The sequence below is a fragment of the Larus michahellis genome, chromosome 1, assembly GCF_964199755.1.
Source record: "Larus michahellis chromosome 1, bLarMic1.1, whole genome shotgun sequence".
Lineage (NCBI taxonomy): Eukaryota > Metazoa > Chordata > Aves > Charadriiformes > Laridae > Larus > Larus michahellis.
The window spans coordinates 83,493,970-83,505,944 of NC_133896.1; the positions used below are offsets into that span (position 1 = coordinate 83,493,970).

Here is an 11,975-nt window from a genome sequence, read left to right on the forward strand (position 1 = left end):
CAGCAAAAAATTAATTTTCCAATGTTGAAAGCAGCTGGAATAACACAGACAACCTCTCTGTTACTAGCAGAATAATTACTGTAACAATTACAGCCCCTAAATCAATTTGGATGCTTTGCAGCATGTCCTTTAATAATCTAGGACACAAAAGTTGTTTTATAAAAATAATCTGCATCTACCAGCAAGACCTATTTTCTTCAGGTCAGGTACAGAGTAGCTTTGAAACATACAATCAAGAATATTTACTACTTCCCTTTCAAAGACATTTTTTCTAACTGCCTATCCGGAATCTTCACTCAGGAAAAAAAAAAAAAAAAAGGTAGAGAAATACTGGAAAATCCTCATGAACTGGAAATCCGTACAAACTTAAGGAGGGGCTCAAGGACAGTGATGGACTGAAAATTATGTAAACCCAAGGCTCTCTGTGCTTCCCATTTTGCTGCAGCTACTTATCCACTGTACACCTCAGAAAGGGGCTATGTAAGCACAAAGAAAAGGAATTAAGGAAAGAACATAGCATACATATTACATACTAGTTGTCACAAACGTTATGCTTGGATACCTACCTTTCCTCCGGTGGGTACTCCTGCTTTACCCTTGTTTGGGAGCAGTTTCAAGCTCGTCTGATGGCAACCTGCTGCAAACTTCCGTTTTTTTGATGTGGCATTTTAGCAAGCTAAGACAACTCATGAATGAGTCAGACGAGCACCAGAGACAGCAGGCACGTGCCTCCTCTCCTAAACGCACTTAGCCCAGCTCACTGGAGCACACAATTCACTCAGGGCTATGTGATTCCATGCCAGGAGTCAGGCATCCAAAATGTAGATGATGTGAGATTGTATGTCACAATGCTGATGTTTGTTTCTGAGAAACAGATTTTCAGCCACAGATTTCTTCTCATCCCTTCCATAAGGTAATATGCATATTGCTTTGAATAAACAGGCATTTATTAGTATCATGTTTTAACAATGTAAGTGCTATAAAGTTAAAAAGTAATTTGTCATACTGTAGTTTTACTTTAGGCAGGACCATGCTTTTGTCTGTGTAATTACTCTGAATAGGGCTATATATTCCTTTGTTAATGCAATTCACTCAGTCATGACCAGATTCTTTAAGTAATACAGGGACAAATGCACCCGCTGTGTCATCTCACATAGTCAATATGCTTAAATAGGAGATTATTTACAGTGTGGACTAATAAGTTTGAAAGCTCAGTCTCATTACTCAGTAACTATCACTTCAACGCTTTATAAAATCCACTAACTATACACAGTATCGTGGTCTTCAATGAAAACCAAGGTGCTCAAAGCAAAATCCTCACTGTCTGAGCCCAACTAACGCTGCTGACTTCTAACAAGAGTATGCACATGCAGAAATATTTGCCAGACTGTAGCCAAAATTTAGAAGTGATTTTCAAAATTAATAAAGTCAATTAATATGATTAATTAGATTATATAAAGTATTTTATTTTAGCTTTTAAAAAATACAACATTCTAAAAAACATTTTTATCTATAATACATAAAAATCCATTAAAATCCACAAATAAAATATGCAAACATTAACAGATTTTGAGAGTGGTGACAAACTTTCCAAGAAGGGGGTGGAAAGTGATAACTTAACACTTCCAAGAATTATTTTTTAAACTGTGACTTTCACTTGTGTTGAGAAACCATTTGAGATATCAAATTCTGTAACTGACATAGTGCTGTCTAGACTATTTTAATGCGAAGAGTTTAGATATCAGAGAATTAAAATTATCACAAACCCACATCTCTGAATATAATAAATTGAAGAGCTGGTGACCTCGATTAAATAACACTATTATTCAGTAGCACTTAAAGATGCCTAGCATTCTGCAGAATAAAAACTCATTATAGTATTAGACATGTACATAAACAAGAGTCCTCCAAAACAGAAGCTTTTGCTGCCCACTGTGTATTTATAAGCAAAACACTTTCCAAAGTCTTTTCCTTCACGTGGCACCTTGTCACTGACCACTTAACTGCTGGTAGCACTGGGATGCAATGGTTTGACTCTTGCTAGTCTGGAGAGGCCGAGTCTAAGACACTGAGGAGGTGACTTAAGCGAAACATACTTCATAGAGTTATTACTGCTTCCCGATGCAGCTGAAAATAATTTTAAAACAAAAAGAAGGTGCAAGAAGTTAAGAGGGGAAAAAAATAATCATAAACCTGTTGTCTTTTTGTAGTTTTTATATCAGAACAAAAAAGTACTCTAAAGATACTGCAAAAAGGTCTGAACAACATACCACAGAAGCACGAGAAAATCAACATACTCACCGGGAATCAATCTATTTGGAAGCCAATGCAGCAGGTATGGTGCAGTTTTAAGTAACCAGCAACACAATGGACAAGCACATAAAAACTGTTCCCAGAGTACTGTGCATTTTCAGGTGCTCCCCAGAGAATCACCCAGTTGAACACAATTCCAAGTGGGGAAAATAAGGCTCGAGAGAAAGGAGCCAAACAGAAAGAAATGTGTACAGAAAAGAATAGTAAATGTGAAGGAAAATCTAAGTAAGAGGCAGGAGTCAGCAGCAGCATGCTCCAACACTTTAAGAAAATAAAGCTTATAAGCATTTGCTTTACTAAAGCAGTTAAAACACTCCAACATTTTTCTAATATTATTTCTTTAGAATAGATAACAATGCAGCACATACCAGAGATAAAGCAAGCTGTTAATAAAAGAGAAATGGCCACAAGACAATCTCTTGATTAAGATTTGATGCATGCTCTGGAAAATATTTTATTAACCTCCCCACATAAAGTAAGGATAATTCTGTAAGAGGGAAAGACGCAGGGAGATAGGTTTTCTTTTTTTTTTTTTAATCTAAGGTCAAAAGAATACCTGTCAGTACGAGGGCAGTAATTTTTCTGAAATACTGTTTATTTTTTTGTTTGCTTTAGGAGAGATTGCTAAAAACTTAAGTCAACTAATGTAACTGTTTATAGATACAATCTTAGAGGTACCTGGTGGTATCCATTTAGGCTTCTTGTCTGTTACAGGACTTGATGTATGTAAAGGCCTCCCAACTGGTGCTGAAGAACTGGACATCTTTGTTTGTGTTGGCTCAGATTTTTGTTCCATTATCCGTGAAGGAGAAACTACAGGCGACGCTTAGTTGGAAAATAAAAACAACCTTAGAAAGATACTCTTTAGTAGAGAAATCATCGCACATGTGTAAGATGATAGATCATTGTACAGCACAAGCTCTCTGGGTGAAATAATTTCTGAGTGAAATAATGAGTATGTCACTAGATTGTCACATCTTTAAGAGCATATATTTATACAGTCAGTCCTGTTATACTCTGGAATTTCAATTCTAGTTTGAAAATAGGCAGTACAATTTCTTCTTGAAACAAGCCAGATACCGAATTTCCAAGACAGAAGATTCCTCTGTCAGCTACACAAAGCAAATTCCTTGTCATAACTAAAACTAGTTTTAAACTAAATTACATGTTGTAAATTCGGGCACGAAATTAAAACACATTACTAAGTCAGGCACAAGATTAACACCATGGTAAGAATTTTCTTAAGCTACGCAGGTAAATTGCGTTAGCAACACAGTGAACAATTAACCCTGAAGGGCATGGATATTTAATCTTTTTCACCAAGTGGTTAGTAGAACTAGCATTGTTTAGCTGTCCTTGAACTAACAATTTATAAATGCAACTGCAAGAGGAGGCTCTGAGATTTTAATTTTTAAAAGAATAATCCTCAGATCACTGATTGTTATTTGGCCTTTTCTTAAAAGCTAGGTACAGTTATATAAAAATAAATTAACTCAGTCTGTTCACTTTTGTCTGCTTTTATAGTAAGGGGTTTTAGTTTACTATAAAAGGTTTTTTCTTTCAGGATTTTTTTCTACTCTCCTCCCTTTCCTATGCAAATAGTAATTTTCATCATAAACCTCTACAGTCAGTTTGTCAGCCAAATTTATCTATTCCTTCAGTCAAAATAAAAGGAACTTTTATTATAAAGAGGTCTATTTCAAATTCATGGTACCTGTAGTATTAATCTTGGACTTCAGATTTTTCTTCTCTCTTTCAGCTGGCATCTTTTGTCTGGTTTTCTTTTTATTTCCTTTGGCTTTTTTCTTTTCCATAGCAAAGTCTTCATCACCACCTTCACTATAATCTGAATCTTCTTCTGAATCCTCACCTACAGCAAGGAAAAGGGACGTCATCTCTTTACAGGAAATGCAATTTACTATTACTTCAGGGCCTTCTAATCACATTCTGGACATAAAGAACCAAAATGTCTTAAGAATATAGTAAAGCAAAACTGCACGTATCTATATACTGAACTGAGAAAGAAACAGAAATAAAACATGTAAATCATTATGTATTTACAGAATTCTTGCTTTGCACTTTAATAATTGAACACCCTGGTATAAACTGCATAGAATAATGATTTTAACAGCAGAATTACAGGTATTCCCTGGTCCTCAGGGGGGACTTCAAACACACTGGTATCTGTTGGAGGGACAACACAGCAGGGCATAGGCAATCCAGGATGATAACTTCCTTTTCCAAGTGATGGAAGATCCAACAAGGAGAGGTGCTATGCTGGACCTTGTTCTCACCAACAAGGAAGGGCTGGTGGGGAATGTCCAGTTCAAGGGCAACCTTGGCTGCAGTGACCAAGAAATGGTGCAGTTCAAGATTCCGAAGGCAGTGAGGAGGGTGCACAGCAAGCTCACTGCCCTGGACTTCAGGGGCCTCTTCAGGGATCTGCTTGGCAGAGTACCATGGAAACAAGCCCTGGAAGGAAGAGGGGCCCAAGAAAGCTGGTTATTATTCAAGGACCACCTCCTCCAAGCTCAGGAGCGATGCATCCCAACAAAGAGGAAGTCAGGCAAAAATATAAGGAGGCCTGCATGGACGAACAAGGAGCTCCTGGACAATCTCAAACAGCAACAGGAAGCCTACAGAGGGTGGAAGCAAGGACAGGTAGCCTGGGAGGAACACAGAGAAATTGTCCAAGCAGCCAGGGATCAGGATAGGAAAGCTAAAACCCAGACAGAACTAAATATGGACAGGGGTGTCAAGGGCAACAAGAAAAGCTTCTACAGGTACGTCAGTGATAAAAGGAAACTAGGGAAAATGTGCGCCCTCTCCGGAAGGAAACAGGGGACCTGGTTACCTGGGAATATGGAGAAGGTTGAGATAATCATTGACTTTTTTGCCTCAGTCTTCACCAGCAAGTGAAGCCATAACGTACAAGTTGCAGGAGGCAAAGGCAGGGACTGGGAGAATAAAGAAAAGCCCACTGTAGAAGATCAGGTTCAAGACCATCTAAGGAACCTGAAGGTGCACAAATCCATGGGACCTGATGAGATGCATCCACGGGTCCTAAGGGAATTGGCAGATGAAGTTGCTAAGCCACTAGCCATCATACTTGAGAAGTCATGGCAGTTCGGTGAAGCTCCCGCTGACTAGAAAAAGGGAAACATAACCCCCGTTTTTAAAAATGGAAAAAAGGAAAAGCCGGGGAACTACAGGCCAGTGAGTCTCACCTCTGAACCCAGCAAGATTATGGAGCAGATCCTCCTGGAAACTATGCTAAGGTACATGGAAAATAAGGAGGTGATCAGTGACAGCCAATGTGGCTTCACTAAAGGCAAAATCTGTTTGACAAATTTGGTGGCCTTCTATGATGGGGTTATAGTGTTGGTGGCTAAGGGAAGAGCAACTGACATCACCTACCTGGGCTTATGCAAAGCATTTGACACTGCGCCACATGACATCCTTGTCTCTAACTGGAGACATGGATTTGACAGGTGGACCACTCAGTGCATAAGGAATTGGCTGTATGGTCACACTCAAAGAGTTGCAGTCAATGGCTCAATGTCCAAGTGGAGACCAGGGATGAGCAGTGTTCCTCAGGGGCTGGTACTGGGACTGGTGCTGTTTAGCATCTTCGCTGGCAACATGGACAGCGGGATTGAGTGCACCCTCAGCAAGTTTACCAATGACACCAAGTTGTGTGGCGCAGTCCACATGCTGCGAGGAAGGGATGCCATCCAGAGGGACCTGGACAGGCTTGAGAATGGGCCCATGCAAACCTCATGAAGTTCAACAACGCCAAGTGCCAAGGTCCTGCACCTGGGTCATGACAATCCCAGGCACAAATACAGGCTGGGCAGAGAATGAATTGAGAAGAGCCCTGAGGAGAAGGACTTGGGGGTGCTGGTGGATGAGAAGCTCAACATGAGGAGGCAATGTGCACTTGCAGCCCAGAAAGCCAACCACATCCTGGGCTGCATCAAAAGAAGCGTGGCCAGCAGGTTGAGGGAGGTGATTCTGCCCTTCTACTCTGCTCTGGTGAGACCCCACCTGGAGTACTGCTTCCAGCTCTGGAGCCCCCAACATAAGGACATGGGCCTATTGGAGCAGGTCCAGAAAAGGGCCACGAAGATGATCCAAGGGCTGGAGCACCTCTGCTAGGAAGACAAGCTGAGAGAGTTGGCGTCATTCAGTATGGAGAAGAGAAAGCTCCAGGGAGTTCTCCAGTACTTAAAAGTATTTATAGGAGCCTTCCAGTACTTAAAGGGGGCCTACAGGAAAGATGGGGAGGGACTCTTTATGAGGGAGTGTAGCAATAGGATGAAGTGTAACAGTTTTAAACTGAAAAAGGGGAGATTTAGATTAGATATTAGGAAGAAGTTTTTCACTATGAGGGTGGTGAGACACTGGAACAGGTTGCCCAGGGAAGTTGTGGATGCCTCGTCCCTCAAAGTGTTCACAACCAGACTGGATGGGACTTTAAGTAACCTGGTCTAGTGGGAGGTGTTCCTACCCATGGCAGGGGGCTTGGAACTAGATATCTTTAAAGTCCCTTCCAACCCAAACCATTCTATGATTCTGTGATCATACTCTGCATTCAATACTAGGCTACTAGGCTGCTACCAGAAGCAGAGTACGAGTCTAGGCTGACCTCCAATCAGATGCAGCATGGTATTCTAAGAGTTGAGAATTGGAGGAAGGAAAGAACGGTGGCTACTTATTTTTTTAAATAAGCTTAAACAAAGACAATAGTGAAAGCACTAACACATGACACTACTCCAAAGCCACTGTTTTGATGAAAACCCCAAACAACTGGGAAAGAGAATAGAGGCTATTTAAAGAGACGAAACTTTCCTAGAGAAAGCGGGTAGAAGAAATTTGTTCTGACATACTGCAGCAAATGCAGAGAAGCAGTATCATTTTTGCCAGTTTGGCGAATGTGTATGAATAAGCTCCAATGTTTAGATTTAATGTCAAAGTGCAATTGAGATGCCACTAGTATTAAAAGATAATGCTTCAGTAAGGGGGAGGAGGAAAGATACAATAGAAGCAGTATGCATTTCACTGAAAATATAAACTAAATGTAAGGCATCACATTTAAAGGAGAGGGTTTTTATAGAGAAGAACTTACTAGGTACAGACTCTGGCTCAGAGTCAGTAGCATGCCCTTCATCATCACTGTCAATGGTCAGTAACTTCTTCTGATGTGCTGAGACTTTAGATGCTGCTATCCCTTGCCTACCATCACCCCTGGGTACATCGTCATCCATAACCTGATTGAGACCTAGAAAAGAGACGGTGGTCTAACGAATTCAAATTCACAGTAAATCTATTCTCCTTCTCAAAAAGAAGCAGGTATTTGACTCCTCAGAATTCATTTTTGTGATTCTGAAGTATACTATACACAAGAACATCACTGGCACTTGTTTTCGGGTGATTCTCATTTTACTCTATTAACTGACCAAACTCTACTTTCTGGTTGTGAAAGTTATCAATATTTATTTGTAATCAAGCTAACAAACAGACAGATAACCAAAAATAAAATTGGAAAACTGAAAAAGTTTCCAGTGGCGCAGCAAGTGTTTCTGGTCACGTTTATTTGATGCTTAGGCATTATGGATCCACGAAGCAGAGTAAGGTAAGCGTAGCTTCTCGAAGAAGCAAACTCAGCATCTAAAAACATCACATCTGTTGCTTTTTCCAACTAACTTTTAATGATCTGTACCAATCTCATTCAACAATCCACAGGTTTTCCCATTTTAAGACCAGGACCAAGATTTTAATGAAAAAATTAACGCGTCCTTCATCCTTCAGTCTTTATTTAAGATACTCTTTTTTTCACATAAGTGAAAAACAGAAAACAATGGAAACAAGGAAGAGGTAAGCTATTATAATGTATCTTGAAATGCTGTTTCTGAAAAGACAGAGTATGAGAACAACTTACCTAAAAGTTCACTGTCTACACTGCAGTTGGAAAAAGGGGGTCTCCTGTGTACATTTTCTGATTCAATATTCTTACCTGTTTTAGAATTCAGAAAACAAACAATAAATAATACAAAATATTAGTATACAAAAAAACATTATAAAAAGTCAAGATGTTAAGAAATGAAAATAACATTTTTATCTGTCTCTCTCTAAAGAAACTATGTTTGGAAGATCTTACAGAAGAGTTATTTTTCTCACAGAAAAATATAAGAACACAAGAACACAGGTACTACCTAAAAATTCTCATTTCCTTACCATGATATCTTGAAATAAAACACAACTTCCAACCTATTTCACTGTAAAATTAATTGTCATGTTTGAATTCACTACATATAAATATAATGTTGCATTGAACTGTAAAATAACCTTGTTCTTCTGAATTTTGCACCTCAAGGATATTTGCAGATTTTTCTTTGACGGATAAGGCTAAGGCAACTTCCAAATCCCTTTGATAAAGTTTGTCATCCAAGGATATCCTAGAAAAAAACCCCAAACATGCTAAATAATAAAATGATGACATGAGTGTTACAGATCTATTTCTGACTCACTGAACTTCTAAAAATTCATATACTTGTACAGAGATTAACATTTCAATACATACTTATAGCATATCATATTATGAAAATTACTGCCTAAAATAATTTAGACAAAGTACACACTAATAATTAAACCACACTATACTTAGAAGTATTATGATTGCAAAACATTGTATGTATATATATGAACTAGTGACTGGTATTATCACAGAAAGAAGTGATTATGTTTGCCTGAAATACCACACTGAAATGTAATATTTATACACAACTTTACTACCAAAATAATCAGATTTCTTTTTTCATTGTCACTGGCTTTGTATTTTCTATCAAGCTTTAAATATATTATTTTTTAAGGAGTCCAACTTGGCTTTATATTTCTCAGTTTTAGGAGTTCTTAAGTAACTCAGAATTGTTACAGTTACTTTGCACCCTAGAGATGTCCAGAGAAGATCAGACATGCAAACCTGTTTCTGCATCTATGCAGGCCACTTGCTGGAGTTTTTTAGAGAAGTAACAAAACAGACATAGCCCACTACCAAACCCAGGAAAGTTTTCCTGACTTTATGCATAATTACATGATCCCTGGTTTGCAACGATACCAATAAGGCTGAAAATCTTTATCACACTAATAAGTTAGTTGTTTATTCTCAGCTGCTTAAAACTCCAGGGGGTGGAAAAAAAGGAAAAAACAAATACTATTAGTGATATCTGGCTTTATACAGAATTGACCACATTTCAACATTTCTTACCTTTTACAAGGTGTCTGCTTTTGTGACAAAGTCAATTCTATGTGTGGCTTTTTTTGCTTCTCTTTTTTGTCCTTCTTTGGATCCTTGAGCTGTGTTCTGGATTTTTTGCTTGAAGGTGCAGCTATACATGCAAAGTCTTCATCTGTTTGAGAAACAGCAATAAGCTTTAATGAGTTTTGCTGTACTCTTCCATGTGACCAAAAGAAGTCACAATGAAAATATAACAAAGATAAACTTTTTGAAATTATTTCTATTTTAAAAGAACACAACTATAACTATACTATTCTTAAATATATTTTAAATTAAAATCTAACAAGACCACTTTTGCATATACTTTTATTCAAGAGGTAATTATTTCAATTTTTAGTACCAATATGTCAATAAAGCTTCAATGTCCAATGTGTTACCCGCTTTTCAATAACTAGAAGTTCACCTTTTGATATGCTGAAGAGCAATCACTTATAATAGCAATCAATGTCATTAAACAGTTTTAGAGTTCCTGGTGCTTTGGGAACCGCTCCCCGTCTTAAAAAATGTTGCCTGCTCCCTTTTTTCTACCATTTTCATATTGGCTCTTACCAAATACAATGCATTTCTCCAATTTTCAAAGAAAATTAGAAGGCATGAAAGCTGCCTTTCTTCCAACTGAAGACACTGCACATCACAGTGCAAAATAAGGAAAAAAATAATAATTTTCAGTATTCTCTAAATGATGGAGAACCTTAGACAAGATCACTAATGTTTCTGAGAATTTACACTTTTCTTTAATATCATATGTGGTCACTAGTAAATCAAGAAAAGTCATGCACCACATTTAAACTCCTGAAACTAAGACGCTCCACTAATCCACATGATTCACAGCAAAAATAAAAATTATTTACTTTTGCCTTCCCCTTCCCACCAATTCAAACTGTCCCCTAGATCCTGCAAACAGCATGGGAAAAACCCCTCCAAAACCCAACAGAGCAACCAAATTCTGTAAGAAAAATGCATAGCACCCATTAGGGCTTAGAAGTAAGGGAGGCCTGTCATGAAAACAAATAGCCTGCAATCTAGTCTTCTTATCAACAAACTCAAAATTTGACTGCCATGTCCTTAACCAAAACCCATCAAGACACAGAGGTGTAGGAGAAACATTAGACCTATGTACAGATGATTCACACCTCCGTTATATTCTGATTTACAATCCTGTGACCTTATAAGCAGGTGGACATGGAACCACCAATCACCACTGAACACTGAGGGAGGGAGAGAAATAAGATTTTCCTGCAACAAGACACTATGTATCCACCAGTTTCCTGACATACTGTTGTTATACTCTGGTTTACAGGCATCATATTCTTCTTTAATTAGGGTATCTAAGAGTATGCACCGATTACTTCCAGTGAAAACAGTTAACAGCCTTCTCGATGAATGAATTAATTAATAAAAAACACTCTAGAGATGTTTTGGGTGGTTACATTAACGTTTGGCATTTTTCTTACGTACAAGACCACGCCACTTACCATCATCGTCCAAATCCCCAAACTGAGAATAATCGACAACTTTCTTGTTCCTGGGGCAAAAAAGCATACACTATTGATCCTTTCAGAGTGAGCATCTTGCCTTGCTAACTCTTGGGGTTTGGGTCAATCGTTTAACAAGAAAAAAAGCACACGTTCAAACATATGTATAACCAGTGCTACCATACACAACGTGGTTATTAGGACTAGGTTCTAGATTTTTTAAAAAATATTAAAACAGCTGCTCTGGTGGGAGCACCGTATTCTCATGTACAGGCCGCCCCAGAGCCGCCACCGTGCAACGGTGATTATTTATCCCCTGGGTCATTTTCAGGCATTTGACACGCGTTTCCCGCGCACCTCCGAGGCCGCCGCCGGCGCAGGTGCGATCCTAACCGGAGAGGGCACAGGCCGCACTTCCTAGCCCACCCCTCAGCCCGCGACCCGCCCGAGGGAAGCCGCCCGCACCCGGGAGCGGCCCCGCGCTTCCCTCCAGCGGGACGGGAGACGGGGCAGGCCCGTCCTCGGGTCCCCCCCGCGCCCGAGGTCTGTCGGCGCGGGGCTCCGACGAGGGGGACCCGCGCGCTCCCTCAGCTGGCAACGGCCACCGGCAGCGCGCGCGCCTGAAGGCTTTCTAGGAAACACCACCCAGCGCCACCGAGCGCGAGCTGCCGGCGCCCGCGAGCGCCTCGGGGCCGGCCGGCGGCAGCAACGGGGGCTCCCCCCACCCCACCCCACCCCGTTCCGCCACGCGCCGCCGCGCGCCCGCACCTCCTCACCGGCCTCGCCATCGCCGCTGCGGGAGGGTGGGCGGGCGGCGCGCGGCGGCCGAGGGCCGTGGGGGCGGGACGGGGCACACGGTGCCGGTGACGACAGCGCTGCCGGCAGATTCG

At 40.3% G+C, this 11,975-nt stretch overlaps 1 protein-coding gene across 9 annotated transcripts; it reads right to left on the reverse strand.

The window, feature by feature from the left end:
- Window positions 1-1,445: 1,445 nt before the first annotated feature.
- RAD51AP1 (RAD51 associated protein 1) lies at window positions 1,446-11,974 on the reverse strand. 9 transcript variants are annotated; one of them, XM_074589257.1, is made up of 10 exons: window positions 11,854-11,974; window positions 11,086-11,195; window positions 9,581-9,722; window positions 8,662-8,771; window positions 8,255-8,329; window positions 7,442-7,594; window positions 4,028-4,183; window positions 2,992-3,138; window positions 2,302-2,468; window positions 1,446-2,127 (listed from the first exon to the last, which is right to left on the reverse strand). In XM_074589257.1, exons 2-9 carry the CDS (start codon window positions 11,150-11,152, stop codon window positions 2,308-2,310), a joined length of 1,011 nt encoding a protein of 336 aa, XP_074445358.1. In that variant the 5' UTR covers window positions 11,153-11,195; window positions 11,854-11,974; the 3' UTR covers window positions 1,446-2,127; window positions 2,302-2,307. The 9 variants fall into 9 exon arrangements, with proteins under 9 accessions (XP_074445358.1, XP_074445352.1, XP_074445365.1 ...); XM_074589251.1 differs by having other exon boundaries at window positions 11,086-11,135; window positions 11,854-11,935; XM_074589264.1 differs by having other exon boundaries at window positions 11,862-11,880.
- Window position 11,975: the final 1 nt, after the last annotated feature.